The following is a 26039-nucleotide window of genomic DNA, read 5'->3' on the forward strand; positions in this document are numbered from 1 at the left end:
AAATGTAGGGCAGAGGAGGTGGCTTGCGACCCCTCCCCTCCCTGAGCCGATCCTGTGCCATGGGATGTCAGGGTATGGCAGTTGAGCCGGGCTTAGCTGCCTCCCGGGATTTAGTGTCGATGCGGCAGCACGGGCAGAAATTAGCAGGGCTGAGGATTTTGTCTTTTGGCAGAAGCCAGAAGAACCAGAGCAGCTTTGGGAAGAAAAGTGATGACCAGCTCCCTCCCCCCGTTTCTTCAAGGTGAAAATGAAGTTTTGGAATTTGGAAATGGAAAGTTTTGATTTCTAGAAATATGTACAAAATGGGAGGTGGAGGAAACACTAACTGAAAAAACCAATCCGTGTCATTCACTTCCTTGTTCTTCAGGCAGAGATGACACCCTGCCTGTGGTTCAAAAATACACATTTCCAACTGTAAAGGTCTCACGGCCATCAGTGTGCCACCTGTATTCTTATGGGCAACAGACGGCACAGTTAAGGAAAATCCTTCTCAGTAATGACCAGCTTAGCTGTGCTCTGGTGAAAGTGTGGTGGGGACAAAAAAATCCTATCCAAAGCGGAGCCCTTAATTCACAGCCCCGTATCCTCCGGAGCTCTGCAAACCCACCTCGTCTGCTTGTAGATCCCCTGTAACCCTGAAAACCTCCAGAGCTGGATGAAACCAAGATCACCGTGACCTTCCTCCTCCCCTTCCCCGGGGAAGGGCTTTCGAGGCTGCACAGCAACGCCAGCCCCTTCCCCTGAAGCCCCGGGGCTCCTCCCGGGTGACTTACCGGAGCCGCCTGAACCCCGCTTTACCGGCGGTGCGCCCTCACGCCGGGGTTCACCTGCCATCTAGCGGGATTTCTCCGTCCCTGCGCCTGCCTCCGCGTTAATCCCGCAGCCCCGGCCCCCTGCCGAGTCCGCAGCGGGTGTACGCGGGGAGGGGGCACCGGCGGAGGGGGACTGTGGACCGGGGCAGGTGTGAGCGCCGGGGAAGCCGCGCACGGAGAGAGAATGCACGGAGCCGGGGGGGGGGATGTGCCTGTGCACGGAGGAGGTGTGCACTGGGGGCTGCGTGTGTACCCTGGGGGGTGTGTGCCCCTTGTGTGTGTGCGTGTGCATGCACGGGGGGGTGTGTATGCCCCGGCGTGGGTGTGCCCGTGCACGGAGGGGGTGTGCACTAGGGGCTGCGTGTGTGCCCTGCGTGTTTGTGTGCGTGCACGGGGGTTGTGCATTGGGGGCTGCGTGTGTGCCCAGGGGTGTGTGTGTGTGTGTGTGTGCATGCACAGGGGTGTGCACAGGTGGGGAGGGTGTGCCCTGGGGTCGTGTGTGCGTGCACAGGGGTTGTGCACCGGAGGCTGCGTGTGTCCCCACCCCCCGGGGTGTGCGTCTGTGCTCCCCGGGGTGGATGTGTGAATGCACAGGGGGTGTGCACCAGCGTGTGTGTCCCGTGGGGGTCTGTGCGTGCACAGGAAGGTGTGTGTATCCCGGGGAACGCGTGCATGCACAGGGGGTGTGCATAGGCGGGGTGTGTGTGTGCCTCGGACGGAGGCTGTGCCCTTCGGGGAGGTGTACACGGAGGGGGTGTGCACCGACCGGGGGGGAGTGTATACGTCGGGAGGTGAGGGGCACGGAGGGGGTACCCACCCGGCGGGAGGAGGGCGCGCACGGAGGGTGCGTGTGTGTGCTGGTGAGGGGGTGTCTGTGCACGGAGGAGGTGTGCCCCGGGGAGGGGCCCTGCACCCGTGTGTGTGCGTCCGTGTGTAGGCACCGGTGCGAGTGTGGTTGATGTGCCTGTACACCCGCAGAGCTACGCATGGGGGAAGCTTGGGGGCGGGCGGCTGCGCAGCGCCGCTGCCCGGGGTGGGGGCGGGCACAGCCGGCAGCGTCTGCGGCGGGGCGGGCGCGGCGGAGCGCCGCCTCCCCGGCCCGCTCGGGCCTTGCTTTGCTGAGGCCTGGCCGCGCCGGGAAGAAGGGCCGATGGAGGAGGAGGAGGAGGAGGCGGCGGGCGGCGCGGGAGCGGTGGCGGCGGGCGGCGGCATCGCCCTGCACGACTTCAGCGGGCGGCTGGGCGAGCAGCGGGTGCACTTCCACGCCATGCGGCTGCGGGACTCGCTCTTCCTCTGGGTGGGCGCCGCCCCCGCCCTCGCCAGCCTGGCCGTCGCCATGTGCAGCCCCCGTGTGAGTGTGCCCCCCCCCCTCCACCCCGCGGCGGGGCTCCGCCGCCTCTGCCCCCGGGTCTTCCCGCCCCGCGCTGATCCCTGTCCTCTGCTGTGCTCCGCTTGCAGGACAGCATCCCGGTGGCCGCCTCGCTCCTGGGGGATCCCTCCGACACCGCCTCCGCCTGCCTGGCCCAGCGCTTGGGTAGGTGCGGGTCGGTGGGGGCTGCGCGCTCCCGGCGGGGGGGGTAGCCGGGTCGGCGGGGGCGGGGGTTTGGCTTCCGTGGGGGCGGTGAAAACACGCGGGTCGGGCCCCGGCAGAGCCGTTTCTGGTGGCCTTGGAGCCTCCACCCCCGGTCTGGCTGGGTGCGGGGGGGTGCGGTTGCTTGCTGACCCCCGCAGACCCTCCCGGCCGCGCAGGTCACGGCGCTCTCCATTACGATTCGCCTTTGGTTGCAGCCGTGTAGAAGCCTGCATCGCTTTAGCTGGGGGATCCCTGCCTCAGGGCAGGTTGAGCACTGTCAAACTCATGTTATTTAATGTCCTGACCCGGGGTTTGGGTGTGCGAGGCCGGGGAAGCACACGCTTGTGCCGAGCGAGTGGGATTTTCAGTGGACTCCTCTCTATAAGGCTGGAATGCTTCTCTGTGCTATGGGGTGGGATGGCCATCGTGCGTTTTGCCTGAAGATGAAGCCAACCCTCCTCACATCTTGCACCCTTTAGCTCCCCAATTCTGAGATGTTCTGGCCTGGTAAGTCCCGGATCATCTCACAGACGCCAATGTTTGATCTGACTGTCCCTGCAGCACGTAACGGGCACCTCTTGGGATGTCCCCATTTTCAGCATGTACAAGAGTGTCCTGCTATACCTCGTGCAGTGCTGACGTAGCCAGATTTCTGATTCTGAATGCTAACTTTCAAACTCATGTATCTCTAAAAAAATACTTGGCCTAATGCATCCTAGCACCCTCACACCTCTGGCAGCTGCATCATGCTGGCTACTCATCATCACCCACCAGTAACTGATGCAGCTCCACCTGGTGAACTGCAGAAGTACTTATTACCAGGTTTTAAATGCAAGATGCTGCGCTGCTCTATCTCATCTTCTATTGTTTCAGTTGGAAAGGCCATATAATTCTTCTTAATTATCTGTGTGCTGATCTTCCTTACGGGCAATATGGCCTGAGTTTGTGTTGTCAGGCAGTTTCACAAGTCTACACCTACTTCTTCTCCATGGCCACTAATACATGTATAAAAAAAAGGATTGCTTGCAAGACTCATCTTTGCAAAACAGTACTAGCGTCCTTTCTTCATTCTGGTAACTTATCTTTTAATAACCACTGTTGTAGTGTCCCCTAGAGCCAACTCTTTCTCTACATACTGGGTTCAGTAATTTCCACTTAAAATAATAATTCTATGGATTTCTTTATGTGTAATTAGTGCATTATCCTTAAGAAGTCAGCTAGTAAAAACGTAATCAGAGAGGGTTTACTTTGAATAAAGTGTGGCAGTTTATTCCATTTTCTGTTGGGTCCCTTCATTACTCATTTCTTCTGAATCTTGCTCTAAGCTTCTGTGTAGCATTGGAGCCCAGCTAACAGCTCTCAGTTGTCTTGGTGATTCCCACCGTCTCCTGTCTTTCTTTTTTTCAGTGCATGCACTATCTTCACTCTTAAAGATTCATTACAGATTTCGCAGCTAGAGTTGGTAATAACTTGTAACTTCTCATATTGGTTCTTCCAGTGTTCTAGGACAGAGGCTGTCTGGGTCACCTGATTTTTCTCCCAGAAAGTGGTCTGTTTTGTTGCCTTTTTCTTTTTTTTTTTTTTTAAGGTTATTTTCGCATTTATATTGCTAATTTCACATACTTTGTTACTGAGAACTGATAGTGTTGCTTGGTACTGGGATATCAGTTACTCTTTATCCTCAGAGCATAATGCATCTTCCTATTTTTTTTCTGTTTGTGCTTTAAGTATCTTTCATTATTTTGTCTTAAGCTTTCTGTGCCAGCTGTCACCCAGCTAGGCTTGTGGGCGATATTCCTCTGTATCTGTGCCGTCTGACCTCTGGGTTGTGGTTTTCCTTGCTAGTCAGTCCCTTTTATATTCGTTATAGATACAATTCTTACTTGTGCTATCCTGCTTAAGGTATATTGCATTGAGGAAGGCCTGGAGACCGTTTTCACCTTTGGTTGGAAAGAGAAAGTCAATAGAACACTTCTGGTTTTGAATAACTGCATGCATCCTCTTCACCTGATCATAACTGAGTTTTGAGAAGAGAAATAAATCTTCTGTCTGAAGTCCTACACCTTAGTTTTTAGGCTTGCTTTTGTCAGTCAAGCAATTTAAGTCTGCTCATGGTCACTTATTCAAAAATTGTTTATTCTCCTGAAACCAGTGGACCTCCAAGATCATCATTAAGCATCTTGGTATTTTCTCTGTTTCACAAAGTGCTCAGTAAGGAAATGTGTTCTGCCTTGACAGGTAATACCAAGCTTTGCTGTTACTGGTAAGTTTTCCTCTAGGAAATTAAATCCTTGTTACTCCCACAAATTCTGTAATAACAGAGGTGCTGTTCACAGCCAAGTCTGACTTGGAGCTGTACTTCCAAGGTGGCCTTTTTAACCATCCTGCCATGTGGTGATCTTCAGGCAGGCAGTATCTTTTTTCTTTTTCTTTTTTTTTTTTCCCCCTATGCTGTCACCATCTTTTCCATGCTGTTTACGTTCTGATCTTCACGGGCACTAAGTTAAGTTGCAAGCGATGCCATTTGAACATAAGGTTTTTTTTACTTCTTATACTTCCCAGTCGCATTCCATCACCTGCCTTTTGTTCCCACAATGTCAGGTTCCCTGCCCTGGAGCAGGAGTTTCGGCATTGCCATGCAGCAGCTTACACGTTCTCCCCTTTTCTTTACAGCCTGGTAGAGGTCTTAGCCAGAACAGCTGCATTTGGTGTACTGGCTCTATCTTCTCCCTTATTTCAGGGTTGTTTTTTTTTTCTTTTCCATTGCTGAAGGCATAGTTGCCATGGTCCTATTCCTCTTCCTACCTATTTCTATCTATATCTGTCCGTATTAGGTGCAGGGACTGTTTCCCACCACCCTGCCTGTTTGCTGTGGCACGAGATGTATCTCACTAGTTAAGAAACCCAAATCCTAAAAGATTGTTTCCTGTAGGTTAGTGGATTCTGAATCATGAGAAAGTCTTCATGCCATGTCTTCATCATCCCTCTGCAGGGACTGGCAGAGTCTTGGTGAAGATGACCTCAACCTCTTCTTCGAGTCTTTCCCAGCTGGGCACAGTTCCCCTCCACCACCTCTTTCCAGAATGAATGTTCTACAGACTTAGGCCTAGCATGTGTTCTGTCCTTTCTTCTGCTCCCATTGGGCTCCTCTTCAAGCCTAGATTTGGGCCTTGGCCCTGTCTAAGAGGCCGTAGGAGCAGGTCTGTGCTGCTGTAGCGCTTCTTAGCATGTCCTGGATGATGGGCTAACAATCCCCCGTTTTGAGGAGCTGGTGCAACAGGGCTTGGTAGCCAAGCTGCTTGGGAGGCAGCCCGCTGAGGGGTTTTTTGGGAAAGCCTTGTCTTTTGCTGTTTTCTGCTTTACCCTGGAGGTGCAGATGGTCTTCCCGTGGAGGCATAAGATCTTCCTTCTTCATTCCTTCTCACAAGAGTCCATGTATCCAAATGAATCTGGAGGGAAGTGGGGACAGAAAAGGTCCTTCTGGGAGCAGTGCTCCTCGGCACAGGCAGCCCCGAGGGATTCACAGTGTTCCCGGGAACTAGAACAGCATCCAAAGACTCAATCGGCTTTTACACAAACATAATTAAGAAGTTGAGTTTTGACACCGCAGTGTATGATGTAGCTTCGTTAGATAGCATAATGGTATTCATTAGTTCAGAATTAGTGTTGCATTCATTTAGGGCATGATGATGAAGCACTAGTGCTTACAAAACATGCTGCTTTATACCACAAAATCTGGTGCCAAGTGCTAATTTTTTTTTTGCAATCAGAGGAATGTGGTGCATTATATCAGCATTTCATAGTGCCAAGTCTTAACAGGCAAATGAGTCCTTGCATTCCAGAAGAAGCTCTACTTACTGAGCCAGGAAGCTGGTAACCTGTTAGAATGGAACATGATAATAAATTGATTTGCATAATGAAAATGCCTTGAAAGTGCTGTTTAAGTACATTTTATGTGTGTATATAAGTTTCCTGTAGTTAACTTTCACATTTAAAAAGGATTGAGATATGAAAAGTTCCGGTGTCTTTATTTTCAATTTTTAAAATTCAGGTGATATTTTTGAATATTCAGCAGAACAGTCCGATTTCTCCCTGGGATTGTCAGCTCCCAGCTCATTCTCTGCCAGGAATATTTCATGACCCAAATACCATTTTTTGTCTTCTATTTTACACAACTCAATTTAAATTTAGTGCCTATTTTTCCTCTATGGTGCTTACATTATTCACGAAGTTTAGCTTCAGCGGCATATAAAGAGAGTTACAAATTTACTATGTTACTGTGGTAAAATCTAAGTAGGATTCCATTTGGTTTATAAAACACTTCTTAGTGTTATCTGTTCCACTCCGATAATTAAGTCTTCCTGCCCCAGTGGACATTATGTTTTTCACTGTTAATTAGCTCTGTCATGGAAGGCAGCTCTTAATTTTGTAACACCTCTCTCTAGGTATTTGTCATTACAGTAGCCTGTAATGTGCTTGTGGCTTCATCAGGTTCAATCCAGGCTCTCCAGCCTTCATGGATGCCGTATAAATAAAGGTTAAATGAAATAAAATTATTGACGGCAGGCTTAGACAAGAGCGGTGCGCACTTTTGGGGGCCTTTTTAGGGGTTCGTAATAAACCAGAACTTGTTAATTGGGGCCTAATCACTTTCTTGGGTACTTTCCCTCTGTGTTTTTCACAGCACGGACTTACCAACTTAAACTAGACTTCAGTGCTGAGTCCAGTATAGTCTGTGGTTTCACTTAATCTATACTATAGTTAAGAAGCATCCAAAATCCGCTAAAAGCAGCGTGAGGCTTTCCAGTGACTAATGGCTTTTTGCATCGGCCCAAAAACTAGGCGATACCCACCAGGCTTATGTTGGCCATTTCCATGATGTGCAGAGTTCTGCCCAGTGTGCCAATGCTCAGGTACTTGTTCTGTTATTCCTTTATCTCTGGGTCCAGCATGGCAGGAGTGGAGAATGTTGTCGTAGAAACCTGCATGATACGGCTTCTTAAAAGGCTTGCTGTAATATCACCATCATCACTTTTATATAAGAGCAAACTATGGCTGACTACTGTTTTTTTTGTGTTTTAGCCAGCAAGACCAAAAAACAGATATTTGTCAGCTACAATCTTCAGAACACAGACAGCAATTTCACCTTACTTATAGAAAACAGGATCAAAGAAGAAATGATGGCTTTTCCAGAGAAGTTCTGACTTTGCTTCATTGTAAAATATCCCAAGTTTTTGTTTTAGAAAAACTGATTGCAATTTTCACACTGACATTAAGTTAGTTTGTTTTGTATTGTTTTGATTGAATCTGCAGTTGTTATTAAATATAGATGGGCCTAAATGCAGTCGGACCTGGATTTTTTTTTTTTTTTTCCCAAATTTGCTACCCTGTTAAGCAGGGGACAGGCGAGTAGGGTAGAAAATAGGCTGCAATGTGAGATCATCGCAAGTGCGTAGTGTCTGGCCTGCACGCAGTATCGGCATCTGCTGGGAAATCAGTTCCAAATCCTACCTCTACAATTAATCTACTATGTAGTAGATTAATTACAGCTTTTAGTGTTCAAATAATAAAAAAAAACCCCATGTTTTTTGTATTGAAAAACTGTAACAAAATGAGCATTACCTTGCTCTATCTTCTTAGTCCCTGGTTGTTGCAGTACTAGTGCTAAACACTGGATTTCCTTCCATCTCTTAGGCACCAAGAACACCAGAAGGGTTTCACAAAGGGTTATCTGTACATCCCTGAGGGCTATGTAGAGGGAAAAAGCACAGCTTGGCTCCGTCAGGCTGCTGGAAGAGCATCATGTGTGTGAACTGAGCACACTCATTAGAAAAAGTCAGAGCAGTGACCACCACCACAAAGCATCCTGCTGCTACATCTCTGGACTTGCTTTTAGGTAGGACAGATATCCTTTCAAAGGCAGATCCACGGGCTCTTTTGTTCAACAAGAAGGGCAGCTAAAAGTTAACTATACAAAAAAACCCCAAAGCAAACAAAGAGCCAATGGCACAGTGACCATTTGCAGCTGTTGATATGTTCTGTGCTATCACACACCACCTATTATTCACAGCAATTTGGAGGAACACTGAACGTAGCAACCTGATAAGCAAGTCCAGGTTATTTCTTCTGCATTCCAAGTTGAACCCTGACTGAGACAAGCTTCCAACACGGATAAAAAAATACTAGTGCTCCTGCTAGAAAACTGTCCTAATAACCGACAGAAAACTGATGAACTTGCTGTGGCAGCACAATCAGCAATTAAAAACCGTAACCGAGAGTTCTCTGATGTAGAAGGCATAACCCCTGATAAAGGGGTTTGAACACCCATCGGCTTCAATGTTGTAGGTTTGATGTGGGTGCAGAGGGCCCTTCGTTACCTGGTGGGAACAGCTGCTGGTCCTTGGCTGCAGTTCAAGACCAGAATAGCAAAAAAGCAGCTGTTGGAGGGTACACCTCCAACCAGTTCACCGGTTTTCATTTACAGCATCCAGCAAAATGAGTCCAGTGTTCATCTCTGACTGAATGTAAAAGGTAATTAGTTGCAAATCAATGTGCTGATTTAATTAGTCTGATTTATAGTCATCTCATTCTGTTTGTAGAGGAGGGTAGGGCTGTTTGCTGAGGTGTCACATTAGCTGCTGCTGGGTTGTTTCAGAAGCCGCTGCTAGGGAGCCAGACCAAGGAGAGCAAACTGATGGGACAACGTCATTTTATTCTGTACATTTACATACAAAGTTCTTCTCAGTAGGTACAACAGATGTAACATCATGCAGACATTTAGCTTGTAAGACTGTTTTCAGTACTTGATTTAAGCTTGTGCTATGAGGAAGCACCACCAGACTATTCATGATCAAAACGTACAGTAACACGATTCTTTAAAACTTCATCAGAAACTGAAATGGGGAGGGAGGTCTCACCCACTAGACATAACACACCATACTCCTTTCCTGAAACATTTTACACAATACATTTAAAATGAGGTTTGTCATTTTATTTTTCTTTAAAAAAAAAAAAAGTTACAGCAGGGGAGATCATCCCCCCACTTAATAGTGTTGTCTTATGTGCCAGCTACAGGCGCAACTTGACTTGACATTCACAGAGTTCAGTTAATGGCACTTCTGCTTCCAATTTGGTGACCTTTAGTGTTTGGCTCCAGGAAGTGGCAACAGTTAAAATACTTCCATTAACAAAAAAAAAAAAAAGCCCGGTTAACGAAACTGAAAAGTAAATCTCACAAACTCCTTTCCGGGTTGCCACAAAACACTTGCAAACAGGCAACTGTCGTTACCCATTTGTAGCTTGTCTGGCAAGAAAGGCAGTACTGAAACCTTAGAAGGGGAAAAAAAACCCCAAGATTAAGCATAATGTCACTTTCACATTTTTGTTTAAACTTGCAAAGATGGAAGAAAGCCCTTAAATGGTAAACCCAAAGGAAAATGCACTGATGGGCTTCGAGGTTACTGAAGGTTCACAGAAAAAGGCCAAAATGGACAGGACAGCTTTGATCGCTTCCCCTGCTGCGGTGGCCAGAAAGAGCCGCCTGAGAAAAGCCTTTCCTGGTGATGGCCGTGGAGGAGACGCGGCCGAGGAGCCGATGGTGCGGCTGACTGAGCCCCCTGTCCCACTGCAGGACAAGGCAGAGCTCGGCAAGCATCCCCGCGTTTCCTTTCTGCCCTGCTGCATCACTTGCTACCCGACTCCTCCAGACAAGATATGCTTAGCAAAAGCTTTCCAACTCTCTGAGCGCGCGTGGAAAAAAATAATCATCACAGAAGTGTTCATCTTTTCAGGAAAAGGAGCAAAAACTGGAGCTGCCAAGGCAGGAAATTAGTTTGTGTTTTATTGTCATGACAGAGAGCCAGACCAACCAGAGGTGCTGGGGCTACCCACCTTGCAAAAGATCAGTACCGACTACCTGGTTTCAGGCAAAAAACCCCAAAGCAGCAAATCAAGTAAATTTTATAAGAATTCAAAAAAATAAAATTGCCGCATGTTCCTGTCACCTGGTTTGTTTATTATATAAATGTTGATATGTTTAAACAACCATTCTCTTCCCTGGGCCTGTCTGTCATCAGAGAGCAACCACCAGAATAGGAAACGATAAAGCGCTGTGGACAACAGCGGTGAGCACACCAGGACCGCTGACAGTGCTGGAAGCAGCCGGTTTTAACAGGCTTGTGGATGGTCTACAAGAGCCGTACCGTAGCTTGAGCACACACGCACAGAGACCACGAGCGAAGGAGCCGCTGGCTCCACGGCACGATGGATGGCAGGACGCCGCTCCGCGCTTACCCCTGCTCCTCTGCTTTCAAGCCCTTTTCCATTAAGACTTGTTTCTCTTCTCCAATTTTTTTGTTGTGAACGCACTTTTTTTTGTTTCTCCCCCCTCCCCCCAACGTGTGTGGCTTGCAACAAGCATCTCATATCGAAGGCAAAAGTTATTGCACAAATTTGGCACGTGAATACTGCGTGAATGGGAAAGGCCTGGGTTTTTTTTTTCCCTTCGGTGAACACAAGACTGCAGAAGTTGCAGCACAGAACAAAAAGAGCGGCCGCCACGCTCAAGCTTGACATTAGAACTTGAGTGTTAGGAAGATCAGGCTCTCGCTGTCACAGCAAGCCTAGCAAAGGTGAAAAAAAAAAAAAACCAGTAGCGTAACTTTGGGCAAAACTACCATCAACTGGTCCAGTGTTTCTTACCAGGCTCAAGAAGAACCCGAATGTCCACATCCTCTGTACAAAAATTAGCAGCTTTAGGACAACATTGTTACTCTGAACACAACAACCTCTGTCGCTTCTGCAGGTCTACCTGTCCCCTTGCTCTTGTCAGCGTCTGAGGCTGCACTACTTACTGCATCGCCCGCCGGGGAGCACGTATCTCTGATTTATTGGGGCCTGTAAGAGGACATCGGCAGCCTAATGGAGGATGGAAATTGTTAGGTACAGTAGTTAATTGACAATATATACAGCAAAGGAGGAAGGGGGAGGGAAGGTAGAGGAGGAAAGTGCAAATGAGCGCTTTCCGTGCCTATGAACGCAAGATGTACATCAAACAAAGTGGCAATCATACGGACACTTAATACAACATTGACATCCTGCTGCTCTGTTTGTTTGAACGTCTGCACTACCGAGCAATCACAAATGGATGGCCTGAGTGAGAAAGGAGAGGAGGGAGGGAGGGGAGAACAGGGAGGTTAACTACAATGCAAGAAAGCTGTTTGTTTACAAAGTCCTTGCATTGAACTAGATCCTCACGATATTCACACAGTGAGAACCAAAAGCCGATGGCCAAAGGAAATAGCTGGTTTTGGGGCTGGAGGAGAGAAATCAGGTGGCCGCTATCAAAGTGCCATCTGCACAGTAGGAGACAAACTGGATGTTCACTTTGCTTAGCCTAGAGTAGGCTTGATCCAGTTTAAGTAAACTTTTTTTTTTTCCTGATGAAAATCCTACGAAAGCAGTTGGGGAAGGGGGGAAATCTGTGTGAGTTCACTGTAAGTTCTTGGGTCAGAACACAAAAACATCTCTAAAAGCCCCAAGACAGCCAATAGCAGATCATAAGTCATTACTCACAGGCTATCAATTCATTCATTTCTGACAGTCACTTAAGCATTTTGTCCACTTAAATTGAAAACAAAAACCCTGGTTCTAAAAACAGGTAAGGCAATGCCAGGACACTCATTTCCCAGGAGCAGGAATCCCAGCTGCGCTGCCTTTTGGAATAAAAGTACAGATCATAGCCCATGCTCCTTATTTTTTGTCCCTGCTGGTCTGTGTTCTTCTCCTGAAGCAGTCCATCAGAGATTCTGGGCCTTCTGGTAATTCAAGCCATTCTTGGCAAAACTAATCTTTGCATTATTGGCCAAATAATTTACATCATCTACATTACTATTTAAGACCAGCGGGAACTGTCTAAAATAGATTAATGGACTGTTAAAATGCAGATGGCTGATTCTCATTGAAAAATCAGCTTGTTTGGGTAGGATTTTCTTCACTGCGTTTGATGAAAAAAAAAAGAGTACTAATTTAGAAAGTAACTTTTAAGTGCACATGGGCTATAAAAACAAATATAAGCTGCCTAAAATGCAGTCAGAGTTTGAGTCACAACAGGTTTTGCTTTGTTGTTTGGTTTTTTTTTTTTTTTTTTGGTGTATACAAACACAGCAGGCAACCTGGGCGCTTGGACTTTCTAGACAGGCAGAAGAATGTTGCACAAGTCTAAACTTTAGTCAATTCAACTTTGCAGTGGATCCCTCTTTCCTTTAAAGAAACACAAAAACAAAACAGAAAACAACCCCCCCCATGGTTTCTTTCTTGGAATGGCTGCACCTCTTATAATAAGATGGCTTCATTTTTGTGATCTATGAAAGGAAAAGGAAATAAAGTGCTTCTTGAGAATAAATCAAAATAAATATACATATTTAATGGCAGGAAAAAAAAGAGTTCTGAAGGGCTACCTCCAGCCAGGTCTTTTCTCAGATGAGTCTTTTCCTCCATAACATTTTCAAGAGCAATCTGCACAACAGTTGAAGATGCCAAAAGTTGCTTTAGCAGCAGAGTTGAATTCCCCCAAGTCTGTGTCTGCTCCACCACTGGTTTGTAAAATCTGTGCAAAACACCTTTGCCCAAAGTGCTGCTCCTCCTGCACAACAGCATCAAATAAAATACAAAAGAAAGAGGAGAAGGAAAAAAAAAAAACCCAACCAAAAAATAAAGAAGGAAAAAAAAAAAAATCCACCCGGTTACATGGACTTCATCCCGTTGGCAGTGGTGTTCTCTGAGATCCCGTCACTCACAGCTGCCGAGTCATGGAGGCCGGAGTAATCCTTGAGTTCAGAGTTTGTGAGGAGCAGGGGCTGCTCCCCCTTCTTGTGCGGCAGGAGGGGCTGCCGGGTGTAATGTTCCCCATCCGGGATGTTCTCGGGCAGGTTCTGGCTCTTGCTCTCTGGCAGCAGCAGGATGCAGATGATGCAGAGGAGCGTACAGCAGGCGAAGATGACGTGGTGGAGGAAGTAGCCTTTCTGGTTGTGGAGCTCCATGATGGGGGCAGTCAGGCGGCCGAAGCCCGCACTGGCCAGGACCAGCCCCAGCCCACCTCCCCTGCAAACACAGCAGAGGTGAGAGCCTGGCCCCACAGCCCCCTCCTGCCAGCTCAGCTCCATCGCCACTGTGACAGGGAGCCCACAGCCCTGATGGGTCCCCCAGGCTACACCCCTGTCTGGCATGCACCTGGTATCTGGAATCCCTAAAGCAAACCTGGTTTAGTGGCAGGGACACCTCCCACTAGACCAGGTTGCTCAAAGCCTCATCCAGTCTGGCCTTGAACACTTCCAGGGATGGGGCATCCAAAACTTCTCTGAGCAACCTGTACTCAAGTATCTTTTCATGCCCGTAAAACTGCCCCCACATAAGGTGAAGAGAAGCGCTACCATGTGAGTATGTAGACAGTCCTCTAAAGTATTCCCATGTTCAAGTAATCCCATATGTTCAGCAAGGGAAAAAACAGATTTTGCTTAGCATGCCAGCCTTCTCCAGCTTAGACAAGACACACCAAGCAGCAGTAGGTGCGGAAGTCAATTTTGGCCGCCTATAAAGTATTTGGCATCAATCAGCAGTGGAGGCACGAGATTAGACTTTACAGGCCACTGCCTCAATCTGTTATATAAAACACTGAGCTCTGAAATATAATCTCCATAAAAACGTGTTGTGACTAGAACCTCTCAACACACTGCTATAGTAATAACATGCATCAATTTCAGAAAAAAAGAAAGAAAAAAGATGACATAGGTAGTGGTCAGAATAGGAGAACAAGAGTTTGGGATTAATTTCCAAGACCTCCTCTTAACTTACTGTACAAGCTGAGGTAGGTCCCTCACTTCACTCTTTCTTGTGTCACAGAAAGGAGTTATGAAAAGGTTAACATTGGCGAAATGCTTAAACTGTAAATAGGTAACTTTATAAAATATTCTTTATGGCACAAGTGTTTATTTAATGTGCAATGTGCTCATGGATTGAGATCATACATGTACGCACACCAAAAAAAAGAGTGAAAGCACACTAAAGTTAAAAAAAAAAAAAAGGGTGTGAAAATAACCTCATCCACCCCAGTCACAAGCATGGAAGTCGCTTGTGCAAACCAAATTCAGTGCTCTTTCTTGATGCTCAGCTATGCAAGCAATCTCTCTTGCAATTCCTTGTCTTGCTCATTAATGTCTCTCCACGTCCTGGACCACACACACACGCCCACCCTATTTTGAGGCACAGCTCATGCTCCCAGGGCCAGTCCCCACTGGGTGACCCCACACAGAAGCAGCACCGCAGGCATTTCTCTGGGACAGACCATTCCCTCCTCCTGCCCCAGCATGACAGCGGCTTCCTCTGTGGCATGGCGGAGCGTCACTCACAGTTGACTCATTTCAGTGAAATCTCTGAGCGTGGCAGCTTGTCCTTAATTTTCCAAAGCTCCTTCTGCCTGCAGAGGGAGGTCTCCCTGTGAGTTTGATCACTGGCACCCTGCTCCTCACTGCCCCACCGAGCTGGCCCGGGCAGCACGCTTCCTGCAGCTACTCCGAGAGGTGCCACCAATTCCCGAACCCTCTGGTGATCAGAAGGGCTCAGGTGCTTCAGTTGGGAGCGTGCCCAAAGGGAGAGCTATAATTATTAACGATAACTAGACCTTACAGAAGACAACTGCAGAAGGCAAAGGAACTGCTTTACATCAACTGCTTGGAGAAAAAAAATATTTCGTTGACTATTGAGCATACTAGAAATCACAGCACTATAAACTTCCGAATGCCAAATTCTGTCACCCAACCATTGCGTTAAAGCTAATCTTCACCCTGTCCTCTCAAAAATCCAGTGCTGCTTACTTGACGGCTAAAGGGCAGCAAGCACAGATTTCAATAGATGCTCTTGGGACGCTGACTGGATCTAAAATTCACATACGTACCTTTTAATCCTCTAAATCAGCAGAGCATCTTTCACAGATAGCAGTGATTTCCCCAAATACTGCAAAAGCCCGTATTAAAAACTTGCCAGTTTTCTGATGGCAATTTAGAAACCCAGCTGAATGTGGCCATTGTGCAGTTGGCCTCCCTGCAACTTCATTAATACACTCACATGAGTAATCGACACAAACAGCCCCAAACGCATGGCAAATCACTCTCCAAGTTGGCTCCGGAGCAACAAAAGCCCAGCTCATTTACATCAATGTTTGCTACAGCTAAATTGTATCTCAGCCCCTGAGAAGGACCTGAGGTGAGTTTTAAAAGCTGCTGTAGAAGGACATCAAGCAAGCTGAAAGGAAACAGGAAAAGGCAACAACAAAGGCGTCTCTGTCATTACGGGTCAAGCGGCTTCAGATTTGGAAGGGAAAAAATAAAAGTTTTTCCATATGACGTCAGTAACTAGAGCAGGCGTTACTTTATCCAGCGCCACCAAAACCTGGCAGAAAGTGGCTTGAAAATACATTTTGGTATGCATTCTAGAAGACTTTTTTAAATATTTGACTATACTGTAAACATGAAAATGGGGGGGGGGGAACAAAACTGAAAATACTGTCAGGAATTTTTGTTGTTCACGTGCACATCAGGAAAATATGTACAGGCCAAGAGAGGCAGCACCCTCAATTCACACGGTTTTTGCAGGCGCTGTGGGGCAGTAGGTGGAAATCAAAACCACCCAGCGTGTTTTGGGGCACTGCTCCTCCTCAGTACCGGCTTCCCCATGGCAGGGAACTGGCGCCTGTCTTTCAAACACACTCCGAGATACAGATTGGAGCCGAGGGAGGGAGCACGAGGGCTGCTGGCACCCACAGTGACCCCCAGCTTCTCCCCTGGCGTCTCTGAGGCTGCTGTGGGAGACTGTCCCGTGGCTCGGCCCCACGGGTGATCAGAGCCCCTTCTCCGACCCCTGCTTGCCCGGCAGCAGCAAGGCAGGGAGGGTTGTGTGAGGCTTACAGTCCTGACACGGGCAAATTGCAACAGGACCTTGGTCCTAAATTTTGTCCTCAGAAAGAGCCCCCCTATTGACGGGGAAGAATTTCCTCGCTCACTACTGCAGCGTTTTTTTAGAGAGCAGCAAAACATCCTCGCTGATAATTCTTTGCTCGAACCAGGCTAAACCTAAGCAAGGGGACTTGCCCTTCTCACAGCACTGCTCCAGGGAGCTGAGAAATGGTAATCTTATCTTCAGATGGCCATTTGTCTGTCTTGAGCAACCAGGTGGACATGCGGCATGGCTCAGAGGACAAAAGAGCCAGAGAGCTATTCAGGCTGGAGGAGACTTTGGGAGAGTACCTACTCCAGCCTCGTACACAAAGCAGGGCCAATGCTGAATTCAGACCAGGTTTTTTAGGGCTTTGTCCAGTCAACTCAGCCACTTCTTGAAGTCAGTCCCTGCAAACCTCCGTTTTTTCCCCCTACTTTTCCTGTACATAAACAACCCTGTTATGTACTCAGTCCTAGGCCAGAGCTTTGGTAACACACCAGGATGCCCTTGGCCTCATGGGGCAAGGGGCCACCTTTGAAAATCCAGGCCTGGTTCAGGTCCCAGTAAACAGCACTGTACCCCACTGGAAATTTGGCTTGAGACAGGTATTGATGGGTAAAGCTCCTAATTTGGCCATTGCTGCCCACTCTTCATTTCTTTGGCCAGGTGGGTGCAAAAGCAGGAGACAGAAAACAAAAAAAAACCCCAGATATCTCTTCCACTTGGTAGGAACTGAGCATGCAGAGGACAGGGAGAGGACACATCACGCTTTCCTCAGCCTGTTCCTATTTAGCAGCCATGCAGACTGCAGTGGTGTTCTCATCAAGATTATTAGAGGTGGATTATCTGCACCACTTAGTGCTTAAATTAAGCATTCGGAAGCAGGTCCATACTGAAGCCCCGGTACAAGGAATGGGAGCTTCTGGTGGAGCCCACCTACCTAGCGCCAAGAGACTGGGGTGCAGTGCAAGGGTACAAATGACCCCTTGGTGCCACGTGACAGTGGGACCTTGGTGTTTCTGGAGCAGGTGGCACCTCTTGGTGATGAAGATGGCTGTTTTCCTCCTACACTGCTGTAACCAGTCATCTCAACACCGCAGTGGCAGAGCTGGATGGGCGCTACGGCTGTGCTATCATGACACCGCTACCCCAATTAACGGCAGTGCTGCTTTCCTCCCTCAGGGATGGGGGATTACAGGCAACGGACTTGATCAGGGAAACCCCAGAGATGGCCCCAGCGCTCTCTCTGCCTCCCTTTTCCTTAAGGTTCCTTGACATTCAACCAAAAGCATGTTAAGATGGTTGAAACACTAAAGGACACCTGAGGCACTATTTTGGAGAACAGGTTATGAGGGAGCAGCCGGATCCCACTGAAACACAAGACACGAGCCAGCTTAACCACACGTCTGCCTGAGACACCGTCCTGAGCTCCCCCTCCTAATTACAGCCCCGAGTGGATCTTATCAAGAGCTTCACGGTGGTACAACCGCAAAGCGCTGCAAAGTGTCATCATCCTTATTAATAAACGGGAACCCTGAGGCATATCCAGCTATTGTCACTTGCTTGGTGTCACCCAGCAGAGTCAGGGGAAGCAGAATTTCAGCTCCCAGCCAGGATTTCTCCCCTTCCCTGTAGCAATATAAGTGATTTAAAGAAAAAAGCTTGCTAAGTTCACACTGCGCATCTGACCCTACTTGGCAGATTCTCTTCTGGTTGATGCAGCCAATTCCTTATCTATGTGTCTGTCAAACAGAGACAAGGGGAAAATTAAAGAGGCATAAAAACACCAAACTGGCTGACATGCACATAAGTAAATAGCTGTTAGTGTTTCGGGCTGCTATATAATCTCCTCACCACTTACACTGCCTTTCCCTGTGGAACTAATATTATCTGTAGAATACATTCACAAAGTCAGATAGCTTGGAAGAAAAGGCCATGGATCAAGGAGACTCTGGCCTCTCAGCTGACAGTTTTGCTATAATACTTTGCAAAGTTATTGAAAAGGAATGTAATTTGGAGGAAAAAAAAAAAAGAAATTAGAGTATCCTCCTCCCTCCACTGTCTCTCCCTTCCACCCACATGACCTACATTCCTGGGGAATTCAATGGAGTCAGGGCAGACTCCTGAATTACTGTGGCATTGCTGAAAGCATAATCCAGAACACAAAAGCACAACCTTTGTGCAGCGAAAGATAACAATGAATACATAAAACGGTACAAAAACCTGACTACACAAAGACATTTTATGGGAAGCTCTCCAGTGAAGTTCATCTGCCTGATTTCTACTATTGCCCGGGACGAAAGTGCTCCTCTTTAGAAAAATGACCCTCTGCTAAGATAGATCTGGGTGCAAAGAGAAAGATGACTTTAACCGCAATAAAGGCAGACCACTCACGGTGGTACTGCTGTAGGAGATGCAGACTTGCAGAGCATCTATACACAGCAAAAGCATTTAACACTGCGTGTTGCAACACCTCCTTTCCACCAAAGCACCCCTATAGCTGGCCTGATTAACCTGCCCTATGTAGGCTGGGATTGCCTGCACCTATGTCCTCCTCTGCACACTAGTGGAATTTCTCTTTTAATATCAAGCTGTAGACTCACATGGTCACTGCTTGTACAAATCCAGCAGAGTAAACGAAGCAATAACATGGTTGAACTGCAAGATCTGGTTCAGCTAAGTATTTAAGACCGTACCACGATGCAAACAAATGCAATTTGTATGATGACCGGCTTCCTGATAATCACCGTGATGGGACACAAGGTGGAGCCATTGGAAACAAAGCCTCTCTTGTCTACAAGATAGGCATTAGGCAAACTGACTGCAGCAATACTAAATTAAAGAGTGGCCTAAAAATTGCTTTGAGGTCTCCAATTATGGGGAATTTCCCCTCCCATACAATGTGTTAAGTTACACGGCCAGTTATCCATTAAATGAGGATAATTTCATCCCCAACCTTCGAAGAGGGGGACTCCAATGTCTCACCTGATTACTGTGGGTGTGATTTCAGCACAGAAGAACACACTGAGGCTTCCAACGGCATGCGAAGAAAACATACCCACAATGGAAAATGCGGTAGAGAATTTGTCTTTCACACTGTCACTCATACCTGCCAAGACAAGTGTGTTCATAAAAAGTGAGAATGAGGCCAAACTTCTAAGGAAGAAAACAAGAAAACAGGTTTATGTTACTCATTCTCTCTAGTTTGAGTCATTTTTGTAACACTAATTTAAAACTGGTATTTATAAAATCCATTCCCCAAGCACCCGAGACACAAACATATGAGAAAAAAATCGTAATGTCATGCCAAATATGGCAGCGATCTCCGAATTATTTATGCCCAGCCACCACAAAAAAGGTAGAATCCAAGAAAAAACACATTTTGGGCAGTCTTTTAGGCACCAGCCACTTCCCTCCCACGTTTGACAGACATGTGGAGGCAGGCAACGTTCATCAAGCTGCCAAACACCTGGTAGAACCCGGTGGCTCAGGCACTGGAGAGCCTCGCAGGACAAGAGGGGAAAGAAATAAAAGCGCTCCCATCTCAGAGCTAAGCCCTTGCATGTGATCAGTCTGCAAACTCTTGCTGTAACCCCCAGCTTGGCAGCCTTTGCCTGACAACTCTGGACGAGAAAAGCCAACGCCAAGGACAGTGAAGCACTCCCCTAAGTCACTGTGTCCAACAAGGCTGTTTGCTCAGTCATTTCATGGCTGGCTGGCAGCAAGGTTTCAGGGAGCAAACAGTGTCTATCAAGCACAAGAAGAAACCCCAGTAAAACTAAACAAAGCTAAAGGAAACTGTTTCCTGGCCATGATGGCAATACATCCCTCACTTGATTCCTGCTCTCCACCTTCTGCGGGCAGGGGTGGTGTATCTGACCCAGGGTTATACAAGCTCATGTGGTCTCTCCTGGCTAGCAAGTGGGCACGTTATTCGGAGAGACTATTGCACCATACGAGGGGAACACAGTGTGCCTGATGAGAATGCTGGGGAAAGGACTGGAGCTTTGCAGCCAGTGTTTCCCACCTTCCTCCAGTCAAGACCCAAGATCTGCCCAGAGAAAGGGCTGCTCATCAGCCTGCAGTCCCAAGCAGGTGCACCCTCTGGGTTGGACACAACGAAAAGTAACACCTGCTTTTGTTCTTGCTGAATATATCAGCTGTTAGGAGAGCAAAAGGTGCTCGGGAGCTATTAGGTTACAGCTTCTGAAATGTGCTACAGCCTGCTCAGGGCTAAGCCCTTTCTGTGATGCGCCCCAAGTCTGGGGTAGAGAGCAAATACTGCTGTCCTGATAAGGATGTGAGCATGGCACCTTGCAAACTATGGGTCTCTGTGGCTCCCTGCAAGAGCTGCACCACTGACCCTGCAGGGAGTCGTGACTGCTCAGCAGAACAGACCTTGGAAAAGCTGGGCAAGGACAGGTTCATTAAATCAAATACAGAAGGGTAAGTTTTGTTCCCCTGTAGCTTGTCACTGCATTGCAATTACAGTACTTCAGGCTGGGATAAGGTGCCCAGGAAAGCATTTTCTAAGGTGCCTAAGTCCCCTTATCAGAAGGAGCTTTGCCATCTCAGATATTTCTGGAAAAGACCAAACTGGGAATGATGCTTCTGAGAAGGAGATTGAAAAAGCCTAAAAATAAAGCTTGGGGGACCTCTGCGCCCCCTCTTGACATGCAGAGGCGAGTCAGACTATGCAGAGGGGATGCTACACCAAGAGACTGCATATAAACAAAAAGGCCTGCCTACAAGTGGGGTGCCAAGGTACTATGTAGAGGTGGGGTTTTCCCCTGCACCTCTCTGCCGTGGCAGCTCCCCTCTGGGTGCTTTTGCCCCAGCCTTTCGGATCTACGCGCTCCTGGCATGATGCAGACCCGTCTGTAAACCATACCTGAGTCTGGAAGTTGACTGTATTTTCCGATCACTGGATCCAAGACCACAGAAGTTAGAGTAAGATAAAAATAAGAGAGAAAGGGAGAGAGAAAAAAAAAGAACATACTGTTGTTACATATTTATTTTTCCAAAGCAAAAAAAAAGGTAAATCCCACATGCTACCCTGGGCCCCCACACACTGCTCCTTTCCCATGCCATGACTGGCACATTTTCCCATGGCCACTAGATAGGACATGCCATTTCCAGTCCCCTTTCAGCTGGAGGATGACGTGCTAATGAGACATTGATAACAAATGCAGCAATAAAGCATTTTTAAGAGCTCCAGAATTACCACTGGGATTAATACAAAAGCCTCTTTGTTGTTAACGAAGGGGGAGACTGCCCTTGTGCTGCAGCCCTGAGGGAATGGCCAACAGAGGCTTGAGTTAGAGAGCAAAACTCTGGGCATCAGCACTCTCACACTGGTGGGAGACCTATTCCTTGCCAAAACACTGAGCTGGTGGTCCATGTGTCATGCTATCCACCAGTTGCCATGCATCCTAACTGCAAAGGAGCACACAGCAGTACTGGGCAGCAAGGGGGAGGGCAGTGGCATGAGCTGGGCATAGCTCTGCTGGTGATCTCCCACCAGGCTCCCGCAACATCCCAGGTGACACCCCAGGGTGCAGAGGAAGGGCTGAACATGGCAAGCCTCAAGGTTTGCCATGGGTTTGCCACTAATGGATAATACCCCTCTCCCTCTCTCACCCTCCTTCTCAAATTCTGATTTCATTTACTAACTACACCCAAATTATGCTAAGCTAAAACACACAGGAGGCTGTAACAGATTTCATAATCAGCAGGGTCACTGCTTCTCTCCAAACACTGTCTAGCTCTTCTAAGGAAGAAGGGAGGCATGGTCTAGAGTGGAGGAAGGCAAATTTCTCTGAAGTTCAAGGCTGCTTTTCCCTCCTCTTCTCACAAAGCAAGGGGAGAAGGCAGAGTGGGGAAGGCTGATGGGTGCACGGCATTGACAGAAGTCTAGGTGCCAACGTGGCAGAAAGCACCCAGAGCCCATGGCTGCTCTTAGTTTTAGCAACTTTGCTCACAAAAGCACCTAAGCCCGTTATGGAAAAGGTTGTAATGAATCCTACAAGGTGTTCCTCCCCACCTCACTCACCCCTTTTTTGTTGTTGAAAAACTGCAAACAGATTTTCATGGCTCTGGAGCAGGCTAATGGCTCTGGCAAACTTTCTATCGACTAAGAAATTGCATGTTTATTACCACAACAGCCTCAACAAGCATCTGACATCCTTAAAAAAAAATAGACTAATCTAGTGTAGAGAGACCCTGATGGACACTGCCATCAGAACGTGGAGCTGCAGGAGGTTGCACACATGCACAGTGTGCATCTGCTTGTGAATGGTCACAGCTTGTCAACGGGCTGGGGATGAGGTGGGGCCAGGGGGCTTCTATTCTCAGCTGGGACTGCTGGACATGGCAAATATGTGCTCAAAGGGAGTGTAAGCTTCTGTGCCAAACTGGGAGCAAACACATGCGATTTTGGAGTTTCCTCCATGTCATGAAAGAAGTTCCCTGTTTCCCTCCTACAGTCCCACAAATAGCGTGTTCGCTAAAGGTTAACTTAGTAAACACTTTCAGGAAACACGGTCTGTAAATATGGACAATTCTTGCTGGTTTGCCTTCAGCATGCGGGAATGTGAAATCTTTCCATCCTCAATGCAGAAAACTTTCTCATTAAAGCCCTTAATTATTTCTAAACTTAGAAATGAAAAACAGCAACAACCAGTGTTCTGGTGTTTGTCTCGTATCCAGTTTGTTCAATGCATGTCTCAACTCTTTTCCCCTTCCTTGGGGTGAGGTTTCATGGGACAGAGGTCTAACGGTTGGCAACAGTGAGAGTAGCAAAGCACATCCCACCTTCCCTCTGCTTCAATGCCTCTCTGATCCATCAAGTTCAACTTCCTCAACCTTCAGAAAATTAAGACAAGGAAGTAAAATAAAAAAAAGGAAAGGGAATATTTCTGTAGCGGTTTTAATAGCTGAAGCAGTTCAAAAGGGCCAGAGAAAGGTCACTGCCTGCAAAGGAGGAGGGATGCTCTTGCTTTTGGCAGGAACAACCCATTTGAAAAGTTGTGTCACCTCACAAAATCATGTGTACATATTCATACAGACTATGTATATATACCATGTTAAAAGTAGGGTCTTTCAGCTGCATATTTCCATACTACCTGTATATTACTTGTACATAGCAAGATGCTCAGAGCAGGTAGAGGACATACTGCTTTAACTTCTTTTTAGTTTAGAGGCTATTTGAGAAGCAGACTCAAGTAGGAAAGTTTTCCCTTCCCCGTCCCTATCTAGCTCTTTCCCTAGAGGCTACTTCATTGAAATAAAATTAAAAGCATTTTTTTTATTTGTTTGCTTGTTTTTAAGTGACAGCCCTAGAAGCAGTACCATCACTCAACAAGCTTCACCACAGGGTCTTCATCCAGAACACAATGCCTTTTTTTAATGAACCTAAGACAACAAGTGTTTGGGGAATCCTTCAAACAAATTCAGCTTCTTAAGCTAAGCAGGTGGAAGGCAAAGGAAATGCTAATATTTCCTGGTCCCTTATTTGCATGTCAAACTTGTGTGGTCCTGAAAAACTCTCATCTCCAACTTACAGTTGAGAAGGCCCAGTTGCAGAAGTGAAGCCAGGGCTGTAAGGATCATGAAAAGCAGGAGTCCTCCTCTCCTCCCCAGAAACCCGACCACCGGGCACATGGCCAGGCAGGATGCCAGGGCGATCCCAGCCATGGTGTAGTAGTCCGCATAGAAGTTGTGGGTAATCGCCATCTTCGCTTCGTGCCCCATCATGCTTTTTGCAAAACAGTGGTGTATGCCGTAACCAGTCAGCCTGGGGAAACAGGAGAAGGCAAGAGGAGATCATTGCTGAGAAGGCAGCCACACACTGCAACGTAACTCAGTGTAGGAACACAGTAATACAGGAAGAATTTCTTCTGCTGCAGGAATACACCACCTAGTGCAAAAAGACTAATCTCAGACTTCTAGGTGCTACTGTAAAAACAAGCAATGATCAAAAGCAGCAAAAGAAAAACCTCTATTCAACCATTTGCTATCTACTGGCTCTATTCTTACATCTGTTGCTCGTGGTATGTTCGGGGCACAAGCAACTTTACAAGTATTCCTAGTGTGTGATTGGTTTTCCCAGTGTATTTGAAAAGGACATCTCTCTGTTCCCAGTGCGTCTGCTGACAGCCACAGAGCCAGCGCTGCTGTGATGAAGCAGTGTCTGTGTTTGGATGGCAAAACTTCTTCCAGGAAGACCCACCTGTCTGTGGCATTTGGTTGTACTAAAGACTGCATCTCACTTCCCAAGCTAGCCTGTTACAACCGAAAACCCCTTAGAAATGAGTATTTGAAGTCACATGTGCTGCAATGATTACTACAATTACGAAACAGTAAGCCCTAAATACAATCCACACCTTTACACTACCCTTCATAGCAATGTGTCTCCCCTTCTTTTAAATGTTACTTCATGAAGTCAGTGATTAAGATGTTGCCACTCCATTTTGCTCCTCTTTGTTGTGTTCTCTCCCACCCCCAGAAGAAAAAGGACGAAAATAAGAGCAGTGGGCTGGAGGTACAGAAGTCAGATAAGAAGCCCCAGCATCACCTCTGATGTAGTGCAAAACTGCAGCAGATCTCCTACAGGAGGTCAAATGCTCCCAACTGCCCCCCTCACAGCACAAATACCTCTGCCGGGAAGGGCCTCCTGTCCCTGGCATTTAGACCAGACAAACTTCGTATCAGAAATTAATTGTGCCTGGTTAGGGAGGCAGGCATGGATCCAGGTCTCCAAAAAATGAATGGCAGGCACATTACACTGATACACCTCTATCCTCCTGAAGGTAAGGAATTTGAAACTCTGTCAGTGTAAACTGGTTATTAATATAAGCATAGAAACAGTTGGGACAATACACAATCGCTGATAGCATGACAGCCCAGGGCCTGGGGAATTTCTCTTGTGATCTTGTGAATCAATGCTATAGTTCAAAAATACACTCCCAATATCAAACACCTTCCCCCTGACAAAAACCTAGCACAAGTACTTGCTGTTACACAAGAATGTAATTTTCTTTGGTTATCTAGATTATAACTGACTCCTCCCATAAGATAAATATTAATCAGCAAAATAATATTTAATAAGAGGGCAGAGTGAATGAGCCTGTATCTTCTCTCTCTTCTGCACATGCAAACACCTTGCTGAAGTTGTTATTTAGGCCATGACCTATAAACTAAATTAATGTATCATTTGAACTTTGCTTTCCAGCCTGCTTCCCCAGGAATTACTCTATTATCTTAACTTGCTGAGCAGCTCAGAACAGTTGCTTTTAAAACTAAATACATTTATCTCCCTTGATGTCTCATCATTCCCTCCAAAAGGTTTCTTCTCCATATTCCATGCTACTAAAATTTAGCACATCCCCATCTAGCAGCAATAACAGAATTAAAATTAAATAGGTTTTTTTCCACCCCCTAAAAACAAGTATGAAAGCAATTTCCTCAAACACACATCTGCTTCACACTCTACTTGGACAGCAAACAGCCTCCATCTACTATTGCCAGAAGTCACTCTTTGGGCTGCCTAATTCTGGTTTAGGGAATTTCCAAATGTGCGTAATTAAAGAGTGGGAGAGAGAAGGGGAGAATTCCCCATGTAAAGGTTTTTCACAAATACAGTTAACACTGGCTATTAAATCTAC

General features: G+C 47.0%; 2 protein-coding genes across 3 annotated transcripts in view; one reads left to right on the forward strand and one right to left on the reverse strand.

Moving 5' to 3' along the window:
* Window positions 1-1889: 1889 nt before the first annotated feature.
* Window positions 1890-7728, forward strand: PSMG4 (proteasome assembly chaperone 4). Its single transcript, XM_074146759.1, has 3 exons — window positions 1890-2163; window positions 2271-2346; window positions 7468-7728. Exons 1-3 carry the CDS (start codon window positions 1963-1965, stop codon window positions 7587-7589), a joined length of 399 nt encoding a protein of 132 aa, XP_074002860.1. The 5' UTR covers window positions 1890-1962; the 3' UTR covers window positions 7590-7728.
* Window positions 7729-11821: 4093 nt separating this feature from the next.
* SLC22A23 (solute carrier family 22 member 23) overlaps window positions 11822-26039 on the reverse strand; it is a 114419-nt gene continuing 100201 nt past the window's right edge. For both annotated transcript variants that reach the window (XM_074146472.1, XM_074146470.1), the window contains 4 exons: window positions 23937-24169; window positions 21266-21298; window positions 19360-19483; window positions 11822-13485 (listed from right to left, as the gene is read on the reverse strand). In XM_074146472.1, the coding sequence (XP_074002573.1) occupies window positions 13128-13485; window positions 19360-19483; window positions 21266-21298; window positions 23937-24169 (748 nt within the window). In that variant the 3' untranslated portion in view covers window positions 11822-13127. The remainder of the gene's footprint in view (window positions 13486-19359; window positions 19484-21265; window positions 21299-23936; window positions 24170-26039) is intronic.

This window comes from Numenius arquata, chromosome 4, assembly GCF_964106895.1.
Source record: "Numenius arquata chromosome 4, bNumArq3.hap1.1, whole genome shotgun sequence".
NCBI classification, from domain to species: domain Eukaryota; kingdom Metazoa; phylum Chordata; class Aves; order Charadriiformes; family Scolopacidae; genus Numenius; species Numenius arquata.